Genomic DNA, 24710 nt, shown 5'->3' on the forward strand with positions numbered 1-24710 from the left:
TTTTAGCACAATGTTACAGTAAGCATATTCATGACTCTACAATGTTAAAAACATATATTTAAGTATATAAAATAGTATTATATTCTGCTGATCCACATAGATACTTAATGCCAGGTGGACAGATGGAATTTGTGTTTTTACCATGTAAATATTTGCATCTGGTGTTTTTGGTACATGATGGAAGAGACACCCTGAGCAAAATAAGCAGTCAACACCATGATTGAGCCTTTCAACCTTGAAAGTGTCTCAAAAACACAGGTTCAGACTTCCAAAGTTTCATATCTAAAGAGCCACTTCTGGCAACTTGTGACGAGGGGCTTTCTATACCATCATGAAACATATATAGCTACATTACCCCAGTATTACAACTTGTCATTGTGTAGCCTAGTAGCTGTTTTAAAGTGTTTGAGCAGAGTTATATGTGAGCTGGTGTGCTCCAGTTGCAGCACGTGAGGAATTGTGCATAGAGAGAGAGGTGGATTTGTAAATTCTAGAGGAGGCAGGTGTGTAGAGTTACATCTCAGCCATTTTAAACGTTTAAACATGCAAGTTTGAAGATGAGACGACCAGACAGGTACTTTAAGCAAATGGCAAATTAGTCGAGAGCAGCATTGCTTGAATTGACTCCAAACCAAAAAGATGCATAAGGTGTGACACATGAAATGGAAATGGTGAGATGGAGAAAATATGGGGAGGAGAGAAATAAGGCTACTTCCCATTGGTGTTCCTGCAACGGCATCATCTCGCTTTCAAGCCACTCTTGTGCTCTCTTTCATTCTCGGTCTCTGTATCTTTCAGCTGTATCAAGCACACACTCCCGCCACATTTCTCAAGCACGTGCACCCTCATCCTCGGTCACCCTAACCACCTCATTTCTCCAGTCCTCCCTCCTCTCCAACTCTCACTCTGTGCGTAATTCAATCATCCCAAGGAGATGGATATCCGTCCCCTAGGAGCGCTTACATTCTCCATTTCCTAAAGCGCTTGATCAGATTAATTGATTGTCCCCCCCCCCACCCCATCTCTGCGCCCCTTCTGCCGACTGAAGCTGGTGCGGTGGTGCAGGGTGTGCAGAAATCAGGTTTGCATTGATATTTTTATAAAATGGCTTTTTCCTTTGGCCCCCAGACAGGCCCCGTAAAAGGACAAAAGGGGAATAGATAAAGTACATAAGTCAGGAGGAGAGGGAGGAGGGGAGGTGATTGGCGACATGAAAGGGTGGGAGCCTGCAGAAACAGACAGGCATAATTTATAAAGAGGACAAAACAACAACCTGGAGCATACAGGAGACACAGAGCTGAACAGGAGATCAAGGGACAAGATAAAGCACATCGGCGATCAATGCAATGATATAAACAAGACTGCTTAGGAGGGGTATAGTACATGTGAGGTGAATGTGTGCGCATGCATCTGTGTATCATCATGTTTGGCTGCAAGCCTGCAGAGCACAGCAGAGGGTAGAGATGGGAGAGTCGAACCAAGCCCCACAGGGAACACAGGAAGACCTCAACTCATCCATTATAACTGAGGGCCAAGCGGCTGCCATGTCTCCTGATTGCCGAGTCCCTGCGGAGCTCTCTCTCTCCCCTTCTCTCTATCTCCGTCTTGGTCTCTCTCCCTCTTTCTCCCACTCTCCCTCTCTATTGCTCTCTTTTTGGCACTGGGGATGGCGGTAGATTACGGTGCTGTTTCAGGCCTTTGGCTTCTATGTTATGGCAGGGGCCAAACACACGCACTAACCACACACACACGCACGCACGCACGCACACTCACACCCAAAGCACACAAACACACCGGCCCACAAATACACAGACAGGGACAGCAACTTGCTCGACTCTCTCTTATCTACCTGCCGCACATGTTCCCCATACGTGTAAAGCTTTTACCTGAGCGCCCCATTACAGCTGAGGCTTTTACCTCTGGAGAGCCAAATTACCTTTCAGATACAACCTTCCCTTTTTCAACTTGCCCTTGACATTTAGTTCACTTGCATTTCCCCTGTACATATAGACTCAAACGCACATTATGAGAGCTGCACATACACCAGCACGCACACAGATACACATATATTCACAAAGTCGCATCTTTACAGTCTCATCATTTTTTAAAATAATTTACACACATTTTTCTTCATCTTCTCTTGTCAGCAGACTTTGCACAACAGAGCAAAGCTTTTAGCCAGGCTCATACTATAAACACAGAGGAGAACAAGTTCATTTAGGCTGCAAAGCATTTCATACTCAGCAAATAACAAGTAAGCTCTTGTTACATTAGTGTTTTAAGGATAAATTTTTAAGAATTTAAGGACAGACTATAGTCCAACAACAAGGGGAAATAGATCCAATAACACCAGCCCCTTCTCTTATCTGCCAAACTCAGAATGTCTTGAATAATTATATATCATTATAATAAAGACAATAATAATAATAGTACACAATTAGAAATCGATGTTTTTCCCTCCAACAATAAATTACATAGTTTAATTTACTTAAACGATTCCCCATTAAAGGAATTGGTTGGTATCTGCTGATTCCAGTGAGAATAAAGACCACAATCTGCAGTTATATGCAAGTTATATGCAAGACTGCTCACACAAGCCAATTCTATAGTGCTTGCGCAGTGTGGAGTGGAGGAGAGTTTTATTTATTGAGTGGCTCTTAAAGAAGGCATTTAGCTAGTGAAAGTGACTGAGACATTTTTCAGCAGCACTTCAACAGACTGAAAATAAGGCATGAGTGAATGTTGGCATTCATGACTCACAGGTAACAATAAAGTTTCCAAACCTTCAAAATTCGTGCTGTGTCTCTGCTCAGTGTGTGTGAAGTTGTTCAAAGGTTTGCTGAGAAATTTCAACAAGTATTTAATAAGCTCATACGGCTTCAGAGTTTGGTGCTATAAGGCCTACAGCAGACAACTGTCTTATCTAGAAGCACACAACTTTAAAACATTCTTTGTTTAGGAAGAACTTTTGGCCACAAAACAGATGATTGCAAAACTGGGGAGGGGGGGAAAGGTTGCGAGTGATTTTGTGGGAAAATGCTAAACATGTGTTAGGTTAAAGATAAAATGCTTTATGAGATAAAACTTACACAATAATGTGAACACAAGAGCAACAAGAAAGGCAATAAGAGAGGGCAGTACTCTGCCAAGGCTGCACAGTCATTGTATGATTTCAGAAGGAAAAGTCCCTGTAAGTAGCCTAGCCACGCTATACCCATGTTTCTGACGGCACAAGGGTCTAGGGAAGCTCGACAGAGAGGGAGGCGGGCTAAAAGGTTGTCTATCAAATCCCTCTGCAGCAATACAACCAATCAAAGCAACGAATAGGCTGACGTAGTTCCGAGAGCACCGGCGGATTGTGGCTAAGTCCCATTAGCTTCCCAACCAGCGGAGCCGCGGAGCCAACTGGTATATTAAGGATTTGCCATATCCCATCGGCATAAGTCCAAATACGTCTTTCTTCTCAATGAAACACTTAAGTGCCGTCCTTTGTTTATCTTTCAAGTTGAATTTTAGCTTCAAATCTTTAAGGGCTGTGGCCAAAGCCGAGTCGAAAGATAACTGTTTATTGTGCGCCGGTTGTTTCTGTCAGAATCGTCGCGCCTCTGTCGTCACTTCGTGACGCCCGCCTTCTGACTCTACATTTCATGGTGATTGGTCCGGCCAGTTTTAGGAGAATCCAGCCTCGAGCCTTATGGAGGGTAACTAGACCCACCCTGGCAGAGAATTAAATTCATTGCCGTGGGTTGTCTAGCGCGGCTAGGTTACCCTGTAAGTACAAAGCTGTGGATTTGTAGTAGGATTGCAATCATGTGATCATCAGCAAGCAGGTGACATAGCGTTCTTTTGTTGTCATAGTTGCAGTGACGCCATGCCATATTTCGCAGTGATACAGACATCTGTAACAAATCTATGGATCTTGATGCACCACTGCCAAAATCTAATCAGGTGGTCCTTGTGTCGTTTCTGACCTTCCCTGAAAATTTCATCCAAATCCGTCAGTTTTTGAGTAATGTTGCGCACAGAAAGACAAACAGAAGGACAAACGTATGCCGATTGTCACATAACTCTGTCACATTCCTTGGCGGAGTAACTATTGATTGTTTCATTTCAGTCTCTACATGTCGCAAAACCAGCCTAGGAATAACACCTTCTGCTTTCCCAGGTCATTGCTTGCACTTCACATTTAGCAGGTCTGTTTGAGTCTGTCTGCAGGTGGGCCGCATATGCAGATAAAATCTCTAAATTTCAGCTTCATTAAACCTTACAGAATGCCTTTTTCTGCTCTGTTCAAACAATTTTTGGCCTTATGTCTGTCTGACTTGCAAGTACTGCAGTAACTGAGTGGAGATTCAAGGCCTCTCTGCTCCGAGCCATCTAGCAATCTGATCAATGCTGGTCAGATGTGTTTAGGTAACATTGCTAAATTATAGTATCTGTCAATATTCTGCAGACTGGGTTACACTCTCTTGGTTCCTGAACTGCACAAGTTTCTGCATGTGCATTGGTCACGCCACAATACCAACCACCACAAGTAAGTTCTCAACCCGTGGGAAACACTGAAACGGCCAACATTGTGCAATTTATTTACTGCAAAAAGTGCAACCAAAGCATGACTGCAACATAACATGTGATGACTGGTACAGAGTCAGTAGAATAGGACCACTTCCTTGCAGTATTTAAGTGTCAGGCAGCTGCAAATTTGACAAGTTAGGAGTTAAAAATTATAATAAAATTTACTTATACTGCTATTGGCAGGGAATAGCTACCTTTTACCGTCTTTAAGTCCTAGATCATCCTCATGAAAAAGAGTCTACATACTGTGCAAAGAAATTCCCAGTTTGTATTGAAATTGACTTGGGGGGCGGGTGGGGGGAGGCTGAAAATCTATAAATCTGCACTAAAAATTGGGCTGAAAAATTTAAGGTGCTTTGAAATGAAAAAGTCAGACACACCAGTGCAACCAATGTAAAAGATTAGTCCGGAGCTCTGCTGTGAGTAATAATAGCGAGTAAACCAAATATTTCCCTAATAACAAAACTCATTTTCTGCCAGCATATGAACTCATGCAACAGCCTACAGCCCAGTACTGGACTTCTACAGTGTAACAGGACAAATGTTAATATCATGTAGCTGATGATTCATTGAGAGAGCAAAAACACATGCTGCTCTCCCTGCTGCTTGGATGGGGTATAACGATATAAGTGGAGAGAGGGAAAAGGAACTCGCAGCGCACCTGTACAGCGGCGAGGCTGCTATTGATTGGACAGACTTGTTTAGCTAAATATGAGGCCTGTTTGTCTATTTCATGGTCAATTTGAGTTGTGAGTTGCATTGGCTGTTTGCTGCTTCTCAAAGGCAAACATGTACAGGCAGCATCTTTGTAGGAGGGAACCTGAACTCATGACCTGAATACACACACTCATCCACAGACAGTTGGAGCAATACAAAGGTACATTACACACACATGTATAAACACAAACACACGCATGTGCACAGGCTCTGTATACTGAGCCCATAACTAAATCGACACAGCATTTATTTTTCTTTCCGAAAGATCTCTTTCTTACTTTCCCCAGACTTTTTATTTGCTAGGGGGCTGAGCTCTCAGACTGGGATTGATCCTGAGCTGCCGTCTTGAACCTGTGTCCCGAGGGCAGCCAAGTGCAAACATGCAGCAGCCCCTCTCCACTTACTCCGATCGCAGCAACACGTTCTGTTACTCTATACCCACATATACGACCACACAACAGTTGCACACAGCAAGTGCAGGACCGTTTCAACCTGGACTGCTTTCAGCAAAACAGAAGGCTGGCTAACATCCGTCATACAGAAAAAAATATTTGTATCTCATCCATTAAAAAGAGATACTGCTTTATAAAAACCATTCAACCAACGCTTGTTCACAGTCAAAGTGCAAACCCTAAGATGCACAATTTGAGTAATAAACTCTTCTTTTACTGAGGATTTTAAAAATGACAAGGCTGTGTATAAGTATTGGAAGAAAATCACGAGGCATAACAGCAGCACTGGATATGACAGCAACAATTTCATACACCACATCCCATTTGCTGAGTGCTTTTCATGGGCAGAGCACAAAAGAAATCCATTATTTTTTTTGCAAATGCAAAGATTCATTTGAACATTTTACATAAATAATTCATACAAAAAGGGATGCTTTTACAGTGTTTTCACCTGAAGACAGACAGCTAACTAGCGAGAATGCTCACTCACCCACCTACCTTTCCTTCTCCCTTTGAAGTAAGGAGAAAAAGAGGAGGGAGAGGGCATAATTTGCTTGATTCATTTATCATTGCTTACTATGAATAAATGCCATTAAGAGTAGTTGCTGCATGGCGGTTGTGAAGTTCTGGAATAGCTGGCAGCATAGTGGGAGCCAAAATAAAGCAACATGGTGATTAGAAAAATGCATCCATCCCACACACAAACACACACTCTACCAGCCTAATGGCTCTGTTGGGTTTTGAAATACACACATAGTACACACACACAAATACATACAGTTACTCGCTGTGTTTTGCTGCGACTGCCCTGAGTTCCTATAGAATTTGTGATTGATGGTTTCTGTGGACTGGCGCTGTGAGACAGGTGGAGCCTTCAAGCCAGCTAATCTACACTGCCTCCTACAGGATAACAGCCCACACTGGACCAGTGAATGTGTGACAAACTGTCATCGTCACCTTACCCTAGTCGATAATGACGACGATAAATGGTGTTTGCATTGCACTCATCAAGTCTTCAGATTCAACCGTCGCATCTATTTGACAGCAAGGGTGGATTCACAAAGGAGACTATGTACAAAAACTACTGTATCTCAGAGCTGTGTGTAATTCCAAATGAAAATTTCCTGGATGTTCCCTGACAGACAGTTTCTTCTTGGGCTGATTGATGTTTTTTTTCTCTTTGTGAGATTTTAATTAGGTCCCATTAGCTTTGCATCTGCTCCCAAAGGTTGTTTAGTATTACTGAGAGTCCCTTCCATGTCCCTATTCTGACATACAGTATTGCCTGATGGCACATCCTGCACCTCATCCTTCTTGTCAATAGGCTGTGAAAACCATAAACATTGGTCACTTTTTACCAGAGGACAGTGCCCCTACCTTCCAAGCAATCCTGTTGCCTTTGTTGTCATGGTCCAGTGCAATCGGAAACGCTCCATGCTCATAGAACTTTCGAAAGTTGGTTGGTTTGGAAGGGCGTTCCCGAAAAGCCCCTGCTGCAGGCGGACCCACCACCTGGTCAGGCACACAAAAAGAAAATGGTAATTAAGAGAGAGGAGCACAATGGAGAAATAAACAGAATGAGACATGCATCGCAAGTGTGAGTGTTGTTTTATGAAATCAGAACTGACTGCGTTTTCTCCTACAAGAACAGAATCACTCTCACTGCCTTTTCTTTACAGTAATTTGTGGAGACACATGTGCCTGCTCCTTCGCTCCTCTAAGGAAGGCCAAACACAGACAGTATGCGATTGTGTGTGTATGTGTGTGTGTGTGTTGGCCCTGTAGCCAGAGGCACTGCCAGAGGCATTGTTAGGATCATCTTTTCTCTGCCTCCATATTGGATATGTGCTATTACTGTGCTACTGAAAGCCAATCGGACTCCTATCACATCAGCCACAGTGTCTGCTATTGTTCTGGGGCCCATTGATGGCAGTACTCATTCAACAGATGTAAGTAAATGCAACACATTAGAAAGGAGAGAAAGAGAACATTTCAAGATTCGACTCATATACAACCGTCTTCTACGGGGGAAAACAAATTGATATTGCTATTGAATTTTACAGAAATCCTGCCATCAACAAGGTATTACAAAGATTACAGTAAAAAATTACAGAATATTTAGGTGTTTAAAAAAGACCAATTAGTACCTCCAAAGAAACACTCCATCCACGAAAGCACCGAAATAAAAGAGAAAAGACAGCTCCCACACACTATGCTTTTACTTACACTAAACTTTAATGGCAATATTTCATTGCTTAGACCTTCATCAGCTGAACTCTGAGGCACGAAGATCAAACCAAATAGAGCCAATGCTTCATCAGTTGACGCCACTTCCCACCATCAAAAATGAAGAAACAAGATAAAATCACTACGTCAAAATATACTCTAAAACTGACCAATTGATCAAGTTATCCAAAATCATCTCTTTCCTAATAATGGTAGTAGGACATTCATGGTAGATAATTTGATAAGCATAAGTCAGGGGCTGGAGACAACAAAAAATTCAAGCCATTAAATGAAGAGTTCATTTGCAAAAACAGGTAACTCCGTTTTATAAATTTTCAGAAAACTTATTTTTTTATTGTTTACTTGAGATAATAATAATAATATAACACTAATAATTTATTTTTTCTCTATTTTGTCATGTATTTTTCTACTGAGTCAAATCCACTCAACTTCAGTTTGATTGATATTATCTCAAGTGAATAATAAAAAAAGTTTTCTGAAAATTTATCAGAACAGAGTTATCTGTTTTTGCAAATGAACTCTTCAAATATCCCTAGGAGTACAATTAAATCTATTGTAGGAATATGGTACATGCATAAACCTGTCTAGAGCAGGCCATCCTCAAAAGCTGAGTGACCACACAAGAAACGGAGGCGACCAAGACACCTTTGACTCCTATGAAGGAGTTACAAGTATCAGCAGCCGAGATAGGAGAGATTGTCCATCCAGCATCTCTTGTCAAAGCTGTATTTTAGAATGGCAAAGACAGAGCCACTGTTCAAAGAGAAAGCAAATTATATTAAATCTCAACTAGAGTTCACCAGAAGGCATGTGAGACTCTAAGATCAACTGATGGAAGGTTCTTTGGTCTGACGAACCAAATTTAGCTTTATTGGCATTCAAGTTGCAAAAACTGCACATCGTAACAAACCATCCCACTGTGAAGCACGGTGGTGGCAGCATCATGAAATGGGGATGCTTCTCGACAGCATACTCTGAAAGGCTTGTAGAGGGTAAAAAGACTAAGCAAAGTATAAGAAAATCCTGACACAGTCTACAATACAAGTAAACTGTGACTTGGAAGAAGATCTGTTACCTGGCAACACATTGACCTGAAGCATACAGCCAAGCTAGACAGAAATGGGTTAAAGACAGCAAGCTGCATGTTGTGGAGTGGCAGAGTCAAAGCCCAGACCTCAATCTAAATGAGAGTTTGTGACTGGACTTGAAAAAAATTATGTTGACTCAGAATCCCTGTCTAACCTGAAAACTCGTGCAGTTTTGCAAAGAAGGAATGGGGTAAAATAAAACACACACTGAAGACTGTAAATTTGGCCAAAGGTGGATCTACTAAATACTGACTGCATTCACCTATTTTACATTTATATGTGTAATGAACTTTTTGTTTTGAGTTGGTAATGACAGAATCTTTTTTCACAAATATTTATAAATAAAGCCAAATGAAGCTGAATCCATGAATCAACATTGAAAAGCAATAAAAGGGTAAAATTTCCAAGGGCAAAAATACTATTTATAGACGCTGTAGCAGATGGTTAGGTTGTGACACTTTACTTAAGAGTTGCAAAGCTATTTGGACCTTGCATACCTCACACAATGATGGTTTATGTGATATTATTTCCAGTTTTGAATGGGATATATTATGAATAGGATATACAGTACTATTATGTGTTGGTCACTAGAGTTTATCCATTAATTGCCCAGATTTGAAAGTACATTTGGGGTGCATTTTGCACATTAAAGTCCCTATGCTTCTATATTTTGATGAAGAAATTATATGTAATGCTGCATTAATTTTTTTTCACCATTTTCTAAAATTATATTTTAATCTCATTTGCTACTTCTAATTCCACATTACTGAATGTAGCTATGTTCACAGCTATAGTGTTGAAGTTCAGGGTTTTACGGTGACATATCTGCACATAGTTCTACACTTTGTTTTCATCATCCCTTTGTTTATACACATATAATCTATCTCTCATCCCTTCAGTGGGTGGGGTGTGTTCCTCAAGCGCAGATCTTTTTTCATGTACCACCACTGACGACTTCTGCTCCTTGTCAGCCACCACTGTGTCTGGTTGGTTAGCCGGCAGCAGATAAAGGTCTAAGGCTTTCCGTCTTCTCTTACCTATGGCTATGCCCTCCTACGCACCTGTCTGCAAGAAACTGTAGGTGTGCATCAAAGTTTGCAGTCCAGATTTGTTTCACTGAAAATATTAGAGCCTTGCGACAGCATGTTGTAGTGGACGGATGACAGAATGCTGGAGCTAGTCTTTTCCCTGTCCGCATCCCCTGTGTGGATTCCCTGCCATCTGTGTCACAGTGCCACATGACTGGCAGATGTGTTGCTGTCATTAATCCTCAGATTACCACCCATTGAGAAACAGAAATTTGCCACAGCAGCCCACAAGCAGAGCAAAGTGGGACTGAGACGTGTAGTCTTTGGCAGGGCAGCCTAAGACTGGTGTCCAACTTCTGAGATTTTGAAGGTTTTAGGCTATTATTGTAATGCTACTGGATGGTGGTTTAGTTCATACTTTTCATGTCATTTCTTACATCATTCACTAGCGTTGCTTGTTTGTTACATAATTCGAAAACTATCTTGATTTTTTAAAAAAGTCTACAACCGCAAATGCATCTCGGAAAAAACGGCTACAAGAAATGATGTAACATGGATCAAAGTTGGAGCTACATGTGTGGGGTGGTGGAGCTGGTGCCAGCAGACTTAAGAGGAACAAGAGGAGAGGAAAAACTATTATGAGGGACCCTGAGTGAGTGTCTCCGAGCACTCGCTGCATTTAAACAGCCCTAATGCACCGTGGGATTGCAGCGCAGTCATTTCAAATGAATCCGTTTGGAGCATTTGTTTACCATACCAGGGAATAGTGAATAATATTATGCTGAATTAATAGGCACAGGTTTGTATACCTGCAGGAGAAAGACTACCCAAACAAAATGTCTGTGACTAACAATGCATGTAAAACACAAGAAAAGGCAGTATCTTCTATACTAGTCTAAAGAAAATCCATCACAACAAACTTGTACGCTTATTATCATCTTTTAAGTTTTGTCTTTTATTTTCAGTCTAATTCCAGCTGCAATGGTGTGCTTAATCACGCAAAGTAACAAAGAAAATGCTGCACCTATTGTTTTGTATAACCCCATAAATACGGCCCTTCTGAAAAGGGAGCTTGTTCCCAGTTTTCCTTTCATTAGGTTCGGTCGGTTAGTCTATAATTGCTTGAATTGTTCAAACTCAGAATTATCATGAATAGTAGCTTGCTTCGAGACAATTCCGTTTCTGTCTTGTCACATCGAGTATAAGTGAATACAAGATGGCAAGTGTTGTTCAAATTAGACACTGAAACATACATCACTATCATTCTTTTTTTGTCTCCTTTTTTTCTTTACAGTCTGTGTTCATTCCACTCTCTACAGGAGTAGTTTTGCAGCCCTAGCTGTGGAAATGGGGGAGCTGGAAAGCTTGCAAGATCAGTGCTGCTCCAGCCTGCAGGAGTGACAAAGCCCTCATATCCAGGTAGCTACGACGGTGGTTGAGCCACGCTGCACAGGGAGGCTAAAAATAGCTCCAACTGGCCAGCGAGGAGAGAATGAACCCAGACTGCATTGACTGGCTGAGCAGCTTTTATGGTCAGGAATGATGACGCTGCAGTCAATTCAGTGACCTGTGTTTGTGGCTGAAGTGATGCAAGCTCCACTGCTATCTCCCAGATTTCTCTCCAGTTATCATCACTGGTGGGCAATGCATATCAACACACACGCATGCACAATGAAACCTTTTCGTCAGGCTCTGCACACGCTACAAAAAGACAAACACAGAAGCCCTTTGCTTCATCGCTGATATAGTTTGCCATTCCAAGCAGCTTAAGGAGAACGGTAATAGGAATAGCATCGTGCGGAGATTATCACCTGCTGGCTTCTGGATGCCATTCCAATGATCTGCCTGCTCCTGTTATGCCAGTCATGACATTTGGGTCTAAAGCCCCTGTGTGCTCAGAGAAAACCAACTGAATCCTAAAGTAACAGCTATAGCCATAACCTTGTTTGTCTTCAAGCAGCTTAACAAAACTTCTTCTGTTTTGTGGCGCTCGGAGAAGTCACATAAACACGGCAAGCAATCATGCCAGATAAGAGCCACACAGTGTCCATGTTGAGCTGAACAACAGCTCTAAATTCTATCTTATATGGGTGAGCACGCATTTATGTAAACTCATTTTAAACTAGCTGTGCTGCCGGCAACAACTACTGCTGGTTCTGGCGCGCTGTTAGCCAGCTCATCGTCTCATCTTTAGGTCTGCTCATCTCCCAAATACATTTGAATCTTTTCATGATGCTCCGACCCTCCCCTGATGTCTGCATTTGTTGGTGTGAGTGGCCAAAAAAGGTGGTTTTGTTTTTATGAAACGATGGGAACAGCTCTATGCAGTGCTATACATCCAAACGTCATCTATGTTCTAAAACACCGCTATAAACACGAAACAGAAAAAAAAAGTCACAAAAAAGCTGAATATACAAGCAGATAACATCCTGCCCCTCAGTGGAGGCCATAAAGTGAGACGACAAACTACAGAACAGAGAGAGAGGCGGTGTAAGGCAATAAGTGTCTGTTTTGTGTGCCCCTGGCGCACGTATCAGGGAGTCATAACAAGGCAGTACTGGTCAGATGAGCTCCAGGCTGTCATTTCTCTCCTTCGTCTTCACTCTGCCTCCAGATCCGTTTCCTCCCTAATGCTGTTGTCCACTCCAACTAGATCCACCGTAAACTCAGCGCCTGTAAGACACACAGAGGCACAAACATGCACTCATACGTGCACGCCACACATTTGCTCACACAACACGCATGCTGAGCTCCCCACGGGCAAGCCCCTGCAGAGGTGATTGAAGACCGGCAGAGCCTCGTGCTCCTGTCATTTATAAAGGTGTCACCATGAGAAACAGAGATGCTCCCTCTAACCTTATTAGTATGATACTTCCATGACTCGCCCGCCTGATGTCGACACACAGAGTGGAAAGCACGTGGGGGGAATGCAAGGGAGGCAATGGGAAAAGAGGCCTACGCGAGATGAAGGTGGAGTACGAGATAGGCCAGAGAGACAGAAACATGAAGAAGCTGGAGAGAATTGGAATGAGAAAGAACAATGAGACACAGAGGAATTCAAGAGATGGAAATAGGAAATGGGGGAGGGTGATGGAGGAATAGTGGATATGAGAGGAAGAGAGAGACGGGGGAGACAATAGGTGTGGCTCATCAATTCTGAGGGTGAGTTCAGCGTGGCAGGGCTGCTGCAGCATGTAGGTGATCCATCACCGTGCCTGGGCCTTCAGCTCCCCCGCTCTCTTCCTCTCCCTTTCACATCTCTCCATCTCTTTGCCTAAAACACCTTTGAATACCTCTGATAGATGTCTGGTGTAGACCTGTCAAGTCATTGCCAACCCTGCATTGCCATCACTTCTTGCACTTCTCAAAATGAGGCCCTCATTAATCTCTCTCTTCATTTCTATCCATCCCCCATCACACCCTCTGCCTCTTGTCTGTCGGGGCAGAAATGCATTTTGTCGCCTTGCATTTATAGAGGGACAAGGATGCCACTGCACACGGCTGCATTGCATCACCTGTTTACTGAGGCAGCAAAGGAGCTAGGCGCCCGCTCGCTCGCTCGCTCTCTGCATTTCACCACTGTTCTCGCTTGAGAAGTTATTGAAATCTAGCCCTATACAGAAGGCCGACTTTCCTGAGGGAGGGGGCAGGGTTGGAATGGAACAGAAAGGCCGAGGCTCTCCTGATAAGGTCAGCTTGCACATCGCTGCCACAGGCAACAAAATTAGCTCTCTTTATTTACAGGGCATTTTCTGCTGCCATAGTCCAGCCAGCTGCCTGCCTGCCGGTCTCAAAGGATACAAGGCTTGGACTGCATGCTTTATTCTAAAAATACAATTTAAAAGAACAAGAAACAGACAAAATAATGGAGGTATTTAGGCTGTAAGGGAATCCCTGCTATACAGCTATGTCCAAACAATCATTCAACTGGATATTTTCTGCTTACTCATCCCCTCTGCAGGGCAAAATACAGACTGGTGGGAGGCTGATTCCTTCTGAAGAATAAATGTACAATATTTGTGCAGCACTCCATTAATTTCTCATGACCAAACAGCAAGAAGTGTCTGCAAGTGAGCTTCATTATGTGCTGAATTTAGCCGTGGTGCGAGAGGCAAGGTCGGAGGAGAACAAATGAGTAAAGAGCTCTCACTGGACAGGAAAACCACAGGCTGATGAAAGGTAACAGAGTCTTTTGTTCAGAGCTCACAGGACCATGGAGGTGTGCTTTACAATTGTCAGTGTGTCACAGGCTTTTGCATCAACTGTATCATGCACACAGGTACAAGGGCAGGGACGTTTGTAATGAAAAATGACGACACCGGTAGGTAAAGACGACACTACACACTTTGTGTCACTACAAAGACACAAGGATGAAACAGGTGACAGCCACCTACCATTGAACTCTGCACAAGAGGGATGACTTTAAAGAAGAACTTCAAAAAGCAGCGTCAAGCACTGAAGAGCGCCCCACTGTTTTCTGTCTCCTCTAGTTTAACCCCATCCCTTAAAAGAACAGCACAGACACAGGGAGACGTTAACGGGATGTGAAAGAAAGAGTTTGAGGTGGGAGTGTGAGGGGAGGAGTATAAATGAAAGAGGAGCTGCATGAGCAAGAAAAAGAGAGTGAGCAAGACAGAACGGAGGGGAGAGAGGGAGTGAGAATGCCCTGAGTATTTTCCATCTTCTCTGTGTGGCCCACTTATCAGCCAGCCAGCAGGGCAGCCTTGTGCTTACAGCGCCCTATTGGCTGATTCATATCACCAAACCACAGTTGAGATGATGGCACACAGTGAATCAGCCTGCATGGCAAAGGCAGAAAATATTTGCTCTTACTTCTTGTTAAGTGAATAGGAAAATACATGCACTGACGCCATGAGGCTAAACCTAAAAGAGAGAAATGCACATTTTAAAAATGCACTTGAATTACACTTCTGTAATGAGCTACACTTATAAAATCTGTGCAAACAATTGGTTGCAGTACACCACACACTTGCAGGTGGTGTTAAAACCATAGAAATTGTCATGCAGTCATATTAGAATGATTTGATCACCTTATCATTACCTGACTATTGTTTTCAGGATGAATTTGATTTTTTACAATATGATGTAGTGTCTAGTTAGAAAGAACTACTGTTTTAAAAGTGTTTACTGCGATGCAATACATAGCCACAAAAAAATGTGTGTGTGTATTTCTGCAGCAGTGATTACTGTTATTGTTTCTACATTAAGAAAAATAAAGGTGCTAATTGAGACTTTTAAAAAATGACTCCATAAAGAACCTTTTAGCAATAAGTTCCTAAAAGTACAATTTTTTTTAAACAGGTGCCTCAAAGGACCATCAAAAAATAGTTCCATTAGGCACTACAAATGAGTAAAAATCAGTTCTTTGGGAACTATTTGGGTCTATTCTGATAATATGACGTGATAATCATTTTGTAAGAGCAGCTTGTGGAAAGGAACAAGCTTTAATAAAGAAACTTACTGGGGTGTGGAGGGGAACAAAGGAAAGGCAGCTGGTTATCCAGGCAAAAAGTACATCGAAAAAGGTGCAATGAGAACCGACAAGAGAACATGAGGGCAGCAAAACAGGAGGGCAACAGGACAAACTGACAAAGACAGAGGGAGAGACAAAATAATTTAGCTACTCAGAGCTGATTGAAGGGAGGAGACACAGGTGAAACTAATCAGGACAATCAGAAGGGAGGGTAAAGATGGACAAAGAACAGAAATAAAATCACAAGCGACACATGAGGAAAGGCAGTTTCAAAACAAAACAGGAAGTAACTGAAAACGGATGTGAAACCAGCACACAGACAAAAAGAGAGACATGGGAAACTCACACAAAAAAAGAAAATACATGGGAATGAACTGCATAAACGGAACAAAACTAGCAACCAAAACCGAAAACATTTTTTTAAGCAAACGTATAAATTTGCGAAATTGAGAAAGTCGGTTCTCACCAGTTTCCAAAAACTACGAAAATAATCTGCATGAAAATAATCATTAGTTGCAGCTAATTTTATGCTATTCTGACACCAAATACTTTCATAAAAATGAATAATCTTTAGTGCATTAAAGAACTGCATAATGTTCTGGAGAAACATCGGATTTTTCAACGAGTGACGTCATTTGAAGAACCAAAGCGCCTTGTGATTAACCTTTTGAGAACCATTACTTTTTTGAGAGTGTGCATTGAAGTGTATGCTGCGTGTATGTGTGTTTAAGAGCACATCGTCTAGTCCTGGTTGTGAAAAGAGTGAGGCACATTCTGATCTATTGTTGTGTGTTTACAGCTCCAATCAGTGACGACACTTGAAGGTGTTAAAACACTGCACAGGGCCATGAAATTAATGAGACACACAAGGGAAACTACATCCCTGGCCTGCTGCAATTGCCACTTCTGCAGCAGGAAGGGAAGAATTTAACTCTACTCCTAGTTTTATTCACCAAATAACTAGCTTCTCATCAATAAACATCCTCATAACTGCCCTTAATTGAAGATGAACTGAAAAAAAAAATCACCTCATTGAATACCAATGTTCCTGAAGTCACTAACAGCCGTCCTTGTTCGTGGTTATGGTGTGCTGGTCGCAGCTCAGAACAGCTGCATGACTCATCCAAAAAGTTGAAAGTTTGTTTTGCAGGTGGGATTGGGGACAGCCAACCAGTCTGACGAGGAGCCAGTCGCAGAAATAAACAGCCCGACAGGGAAATGCTGAGACGGGGCGAGAAGGCTGGAATCAGGCGAGTAGATGAGTAGATAGACGGTGAGACATGAAAGCGTCGTAGGCGTAGTTGTGACCGCACAGTTTAGCGAGGAAGCAACATGGGAGCTGTGGAAGGTTTGATTTGGCAGCAACAGGCCCCCCTCAGGGGAAGGGAATCGGAGAAGGACACACCCAGAGCAGCAGGAGCCCATCGATTTCACCGCAGACAGACAGCCGCAAAGATGAGAGAGGAGAGAGAGCAGGTCAGCGTGCAGCCTCATCACACCACACCACAGACACACACATTCATGAGTGTCACAGGTAGTCCAGCGCTGACAGATCCCCGAGGAGTGGAGGGAGGCATGGGGAGATAAGCAGAGCTGCACATGGCAAGAGATACAGGTTCTACTTCTGATATGAGAATATTGTTTAACAGGGAAGAACATTATCTAGGTGATTAGTATGTATTGCAAAACGAACCCCAGGCCCTTGGTCTTATCTCAGGCCCAGTGTGACTTTCTATTCCTGGAAATCAGTCTTGCTGCCTGTAAGGCCGTCTGTTAAAAATGATGCTGGAGGTTTGCTTACAGAGACACCATGCGGAGACCAAAGCGTGGCGTGGTTGGAAATGTGACCTTTACATAAATTAAATGGGGGAAACGCACACTGAAGTCGCTTCTAGTACCTTAGACACACAACTTAGCATAATCAGCTGCTTACATCCAGTCACACACATCTACTCTTTCTCTGCTACCTTTATTTATTTGAGTAATACACACAAAAAAAAATAGCTCTTGATCCAAAATTTGTTTACTCCACCGACTAATGGGAGAGCGGGGCTCCCAGCAGAGGTTGTTACGGAAACGGTGAGGGATATATATATGGAACAGCAGCCTGCTATTGTGACCTCCTGCAAGGATAATTCTCTCAATAACAGTCCACCCTACGGATTAGCTTGAGAGACAAAAAAGAAGAGAGAAAAAAAACCTTGGCTCTATGGATACCTTAAAAACAGGAAACCTATTGAACACCTCACATCTCACCCTGTGCAGCAGCTCTTTCAGACAGAGAGGTGGCACTTTTAGCTGAGCAACGGGGAAGCAATAACACATGCACACACGCAAACAAAACAGAAGCTATAAAGACATACCCAGAAGCATGTTATGCCAGCAACCCCTGGCTTTGGAGCTGATTTATTCAGGGAGTAGGATTTGTGCGGAAGTCATACAGATCTCCTTGAGCATCAATCTCCTACGGTGTGATTCATTCATCTATCCATCTATTCAATCACTCCTCCCACTTCTCCACCTCTTGCCCTGCATTGCAGGTTGCTGATGCTCTGACAGTGAAACAGGTGTCTGGGCTATTAGTGCAAGTCTTTCTGTGCCACCTCCTCTATCCCACACCTCTGATGACGAGCATAAATCAAGGCCGTGTGAATGGAAAATCAAGGGTTTGCTACAATAGCAGAGAGAGTGGCTTCAGTCTTATTGCCAAGCAGTGATTTAGCTTGATGTAGTCGATGTAACAAAAAGCTGTGAAAAACAGACCAAACCAAAAGATTAATTCGAAATATTATATTGTTGTTTATTATTTAGAGAACAGTTTAATATGACGTCCCAAGTTCAGTCTGGGCAGCAAAATGTCTTTCATTACCAATCACTAAATTACACTCTTCTTTTAAGAGGTGCACTACGTCATCCGCTCCCTACAGAATCATATTCACTCTGCAATATCTTTCCCCTCTCTTCACTCTAGTTTCCTGTCATAAAAAGGCGGCCTGGCTCTCCTTGGCTTGAATTTTTATGCCTTTCTGTGGCCCATCTCAGAGGAATACTGTCAAGGTAATATGATGATGACCCTTAAGGCTCCTCATTAAATCACTCAGTATCAGAGCATTAAGTAAATGTCTAAAATGATAATGTAAAACTACAGCCAAGATAGTACAGATGACCTCAACAAAAGAGAGTGACAGGGAGTTTCTTTCATCTGTTTCAAGTGAAAGTTTAAGTCACAATCTTCCACATTAGTACTCACATCAGCATCCATGTCACAACCTTATTCAGACAGCCAGACAGACATTCCAAACAAAGTCAGTTAGATTCAACAACACTAAAGAGATGGGTGTCAGAGTGGCAGATGGAAAGTTGAGCATCTGTCACTGCGCTGAACCATTTGGCTGAAATCAAAGGGAGATGAGCTCCTTCAAAGGACAGGCAATGCCACGTCTGAGACCAGACATGCTCTGGTGTGCTCCGCAGATAAGGGCCAAGAGGTTATATTGCTTTTCTTCTGTGTCTCCCTTTGTTCTCCTCTGTCTTAAGGGAGTGGGAGGGAGAGAGAGAAAAAATACAGAGACAAAACCGGGTGAGAGTGAACGGCAGAGAGAGGAAAAGAGAGAGAGGTGGAGAAAATGAGTCATGAACAGGTTGCCTGTCTTCCTCTGCTACAGCGCGCCGTGTTGATCAAACACTCGTTAGTAGAATTTGCTTGGTGTTTCCGGACGACGAGCGTAATGAGCAGAGGTGGCTGGAGCAGAGGGCTGCCAGGCCGTGATGTGGATCATTTCTGACAGTATCAGAGTTCTTTTGCCTTGCAGCCCTTCCCCTTCCCTGCCTTCACCAGCTTGCTGCGGCAGAGCGGTAGCCTCCAGCACACCTTCAACTGGGAGCACTTCAACTCAGCTGGATGCGAGGCATGAGCTAAATAGCAGAGTAATCCTCGGTGGAATTTTGAAGGGAACATACACACTACTTCTAATCTCAAAGGGTTTGCAGGTTTACTTTCCTGGCACTGGGTGAAGAACACCACAGCCCTGGAGCGCCATCGATGAAGTTGGCTGCTGTGCGTTTTAAACCGCATTCAGTGCACCAGAGCGTGGTGTTGGTGCTGCTGTACTCTGCGTTCTTCTCTTTGGAGAAATCGCTCCCTTATTAAGTATTCTGACACAAACATATTTTTACATTGCAAGATGTTTGTTTTCTAACATCATTACAAGCTTGCCACTGTGGTGTATCTCTAATGAATGGAGGATTTTGCCATTGTCCTTGAGGGATTACAGGTATACAGCCCACTTTGGTCTCTGCAATGGTCAGGAAAATGCAAAAGGTCAGACCAATGTTACTGCATTGATGGTGATTTTAAAAGATCTTCAAAGTAGGGGGTGGCAAAACAAAGGCCACTATTTGGCATTATTGGATTGGAACAACTGTGTTTGTCAGATACATTGATTTTTCTGCTACTGGTTCCCTTTATGTTGATGCAGGCAGTATGTGAGCTGCCACATTTGACCCTGTAGTTAAGTGCGTAACACATACCTAGTACTGGCAGATTAGTACGCTAAAAAGGGCCCATTCTCCTCTAGCAAGGACAAATCAGGATGATAATGATGGAAGATGAGTGCACAAATGGCTAATGTACTGTCAGTTTACTGCACTTCAACAGAATTTCATGTCAGGTTTTGTGTCACATCTAAGAGTACATTCACATAATGTCAAAGACGCTTAACATAAAAATGTTTCACACAACAAAATGTAAACATTTAATCAAAACTTTGGAATTTGGAATTACAGTTACAAACACTGCTGCAAAAGAAGTAAGCTTGAAAGCCAACTTGAAGCGTTTGTCAGTTGAGTGGCCAAGCACTTAATTTTCAGTTGTAAACTGTTTATGATCAAGCAGAATATGTTTGAAAATCATGACAAAATACAGACAAATTGGCTCAAAAAGGATGAAAAGTGACCACAAATTGAAACTAACCAACAATGACGTAATGGACACACATCGTACACTAAGTAAACAAATGTTGCTGAAGAGATTTCAACCTTTGGCAGCATTTCTAATGATGATGTTAAGGACATTTTGTGTGATTGTAGTTACAGTTATAGTGTGTGTGACTGTTATTTCAGTGATCCAGCTCACATGGGATAGATTATTATGCAGATGTAAAATGCATGCAGCACTACTGTTTGCCATCTAGATCTCTGACCTTGTCGCTCCTCACATCACTGAAGATGAAAGACTCCAAGGACACATTGTGCTCAACTGAGCAGGGACAGCACAGCGACAATATAAAAAAAAGTCTACAAAGAGGAGACTAGACTTGAAGCCTACAGGTTAAAGCTGGAGTGGTGGAAATGTCCACCCTATGGCCTCTTTGTTTCAGGGCCCCTGTGAGGTGCTAAATCACCAACATTTACCCTTCATTTAAGCACTTGCAGAGATATCGGAACGGACATAGCCACATACATACATACATACATACATACATACATACTTACCCAGCCAGATACCGCACCGAATGCAGTAACCCCGCTGACGTTCATCAGGTGTAGTTAACAACCATGTGCTTTTGTTAAGTTTGTTTGTACATTTGTTTTACGTTTTTGAATGAAAAATAAAATTCACACACAGCGTCTAAGCTCTCCAGGACCCTACGAAAAACTCTGCAATTTAAAACAGAATTTACCAAAGTTATAATTATTGAAGAATATGAAAATTACGTACATACAAGTAGGCTTAGCAAATAATATTCCTAATTACATTGTTATTTGCATGACTTTAGGGAAGCATTAATACATTTAGAGAAAATAAATTGGTCCAATACCAATTTGCGTTACATCCAGCATTACACTGTTGTCTTCAAGCCTGTTAAAATAGAATGGAGTGAAAGCTGACAACATTTTGAGCTCAGTACAATAAGTAAACTGATTTTGTGGTATTGTACGGCAGCGTTTGTCCCGCATAGAGGCACTTCTGGCACACGCTATAGACCGGTCATGCCAACTGTCGTGTAGTCACCCCCACAAGGCTCATTCTGAGCCAAGAAAACCCCTGCACGGTATAGTTTTTGTTGTCCAATGAACAAAATAACCCGTGTCAATTGCACTCTGTGCGTCTGTGTTCATTATAGCAACATCAAAGGGCTTTCTCATATTCATCTCTGCATTTAAAACAACTGAGACTAAGTGAGACCAAGCATGCAATTCAGTCAGTGCTCTGTATTCTTGCTTTTGATGCAAGAAGGACAGTGCTCATAGAAAAGGCATAGGTCTAGGTGTCCTCTGCGTTGGTTATCACGTGACATAGTGCTAATTAACTCCAGAGCAGAAAATAGAGGCCATGCAAGGAGCAATAAGCATTCTCTATTAAAAGCCATCTAATTAGAATGCAAGCTACAAGGGCTTGAAGGAGAACATAACAAACACAGAGGCCAGTGTAATTGTCAACCAAGCTCTGAGGAAAGCAAACATAATAGACATAATCAGTCGAGCACTTCCAATAAGGTCATGATAGAATGTTGTGGAAATACTTCTCCATATCTGACTGAAGTTTCCAGATGGTGTTTTCCTCAACCACAGAAAAGGTCACAGACATTTCAGCAGTCATGCACTTCAGATGGCATGCCATCAATTATAACCTAATCTATTTGTTGATACCTGGTGGAAGGAACATGAAGCAGAGAAACTACTGTGTGTAAGTTGTGCCAAATTTATCCTAAGTTGAAATGCAAGATTTTCCATGTGATCTAAACACCAAGTCAAGGCTTTAGAGGATCAAAGCAGCATTTCAAAATGGTATTCCACAGTCAGGCTTTGCTTCCCTTTTATGAACATTTTTAATTAACAATATTTCATGGAGATAAAAAAAAAATATCTCGAGGTAAGACACTACAGGCAAAAACTCTGTTTCTTCATGCTCTGGTCAATTTTTGAAAATTTGGGATGTTGTGCTTCCATAACATGTCTTTTTTTTAAAGTGGCGGAAAGAAAAGATTCAAAAAACAGATTTAGTTGTTTATCTACTACATTTTGTCTATTTACCATTTACACAAATTAGAACACGCCTTATTTGCATATGAAGAAAAACATTTTGGAAAAACTTAAACTAATGCAAAAAATAATTGGCGGAGTAATCACCTGGGGAAGTGTGTTAATTAGTAGTTAAATTCGTTTCCAATAGAATTGTGTAGAACTTTACGAAGCATATGTTTAAAGGCTGTTTTCTCAAAATGAGCCTTTTTCTCAGACTTTGAGGTGAAAATCTCCACTTCAATAGCACTTAGATACACAAAACATTCCAGTTATATTCCTAAGTTCTGATGGTTTTTAAAGGTTTATGAATATATCATTCACAGCCTTGTTTGTATTACATTATGAAAACATGTTTTTATTTCTGGCTGTTGACAGTATTTGCCAAATTAATTGATAAAAAGATACTCGAAATCCCCTCTGCTACACTATTTGGCTCCAATTCTTAGATTTCTGCTCTTGAAATTATTCAAAAATATTTTTAGATATAACATCTTAACTTATAATCAGCAGGGGAAAAATCATAGTTCTACCTATTAAGATATATTTTACTTTATTTACCTGTAGCGTCTCACTTTGCACAAGGTTTAAGATGCTTTTCTGTGTGTCAGCTCTGTTTTTTCCACCCACAGTATTTCATGTGAGGCGCAAAGCAGCTAAAGTCAACAAAGTAAAAAGTTATGGGGAAAACTGTAAGATTTCTGAGTCAGCCAATGCTCCGTCCACTCAAGGCCTTTAGGCCCCGTGGTTGATCGATAGTAATGAGAGCGCCAGCAGGCCTCCACAGCCCATTGCCAATTTAACCTGTTTTACCATGACTCAATTCTTCCTCAAATAACCCAGCTGCTCACTGGGATGGACTGCAGGCTTCTCCTACTGATAAGATGAGAAGGCAGGAGCTGGGGGAAGGAAAGACGGATGCGGAAAAATAGTGTGTGCAAGGATGTGTGTGTGTGTGTGTGTGAGTCTACAAGCACTGCTAGTTTAGAAAACACTTCCACGAGGCAGTAAAAGTGAGGCAGGCAAGCAGACAGGTGAGGGAATCTACAGGAAGACATCCAATGGAGGAAACTTGCTCAATTTGACTTGCATTGGCAAGACACAACACAAACACCAAACACCCCAGCCGGCTTCATGGCCAATTTATGCATCACGCTGGGAACATTATGAGTCCCTGTGTCCGGTAAATGTGTCTGGAGTGATGGGAAGGAATGGTTTTGATGGTGAATAAAAGTAATAAATAGACAAATTCATCTCTATAAAAGCTTTCAAGAATTCAATCTTGGTCAACAACTGCCTGCTGTCTATATAACTGACAATGGGCTTTTTTGTTTTTTAATCTCAGACTTGACGTGCTCGTGCTCCGTTTGTTGTGATTTTTCCACCCTGTGGTGCTTTTCAGTGGATAGAAGAAAGGATTTAATCATTTTTAAATCAAGCTTTAACTAATGCACATAAAGCTGTTAGACAAACTTTAAAATCAGGATTAATTCAGAGCTAAATCAAATTAAAGACAGCATTTTAACTAGGTTTATATTGCAATTTAAAGTGAGATTACATTTAATCAGGCTGCACTGAAACTCAAGACTCGTTTAAACCCTAATCAAGGATCAATTCTAAACTGTCACTTGTTTAATTTGCTCAGATGGATTCATTTATTAAGATGACACTCAGGGGTGAGAGCATCAAAGGCAAATAGCAAAGACGTGAATCAACACTCCTCTGACACAATCTTAACAAAGCATGCTTCTAAACTATCCAATAAAGCAAAACTGATACAACACAATTAAATCAAAATGTGTCTATGCTCTGTTACCTCCTATTATGCTTTGGTTATTTAATTGATTCGGTTTAGGATTTATAGTGTATATAAAGTGATTGTGTAGAAGCCCATTGCTCCTCTGTGAAAATGTTTTCTTCTTCAGTGTCCTTACTGGTTGAACAGAGGTTCTGCAGGGAAAAAATGAGATAAAGACAGAGAGGGAGACAGCGCAAGAGGCCAAGACATCTGCTCAGGTATCTAATGATGATGCTGCGGGGGAGGAAGAGAATAAGATATGGAGGTCACGTTCGCTGGCACGGAGTC

At 41.9% G+C, this 24710-nt stretch overlaps 1 protein-coding gene across 2 annotated transcripts in view; it reads right to left on the minus strand.

Annotated features, from left to right (window-relative positions):
- The window catches only part of pacrg (PARK2 co-regulated), a 153223-nt gene that overhangs the window by 121138 nt on the left and 7375 nt on the right, over nt 1-24710 (minus strand). For both annotated transcript variants that reach the window (XM_051953630.1, XM_051953626.1), the window contains exon 2: nt 7122-7256. In XM_051953630.1, the coding sequence (XP_051809590.1) occupies nt 7122-7256 (135 nt within the window). The remainder of the gene's footprint in view (nt 1-7121; nt 7257-24710) is intronic.

The sequence above is a fragment of the Acanthochromis polyacanthus genome, chromosome 1, assembly GCF_021347895.1.
Source record: "Acanthochromis polyacanthus isolate Apoly-LR-REF ecotype Palm Island chromosome 1, KAUST_Apoly_ChrSc, whole genome shotgun sequence".
NCBI classification, from domain to species: domain Eukaryota; kingdom Metazoa; phylum Chordata; class Actinopteri; family Pomacentridae; genus Acanthochromis; species Acanthochromis polyacanthus.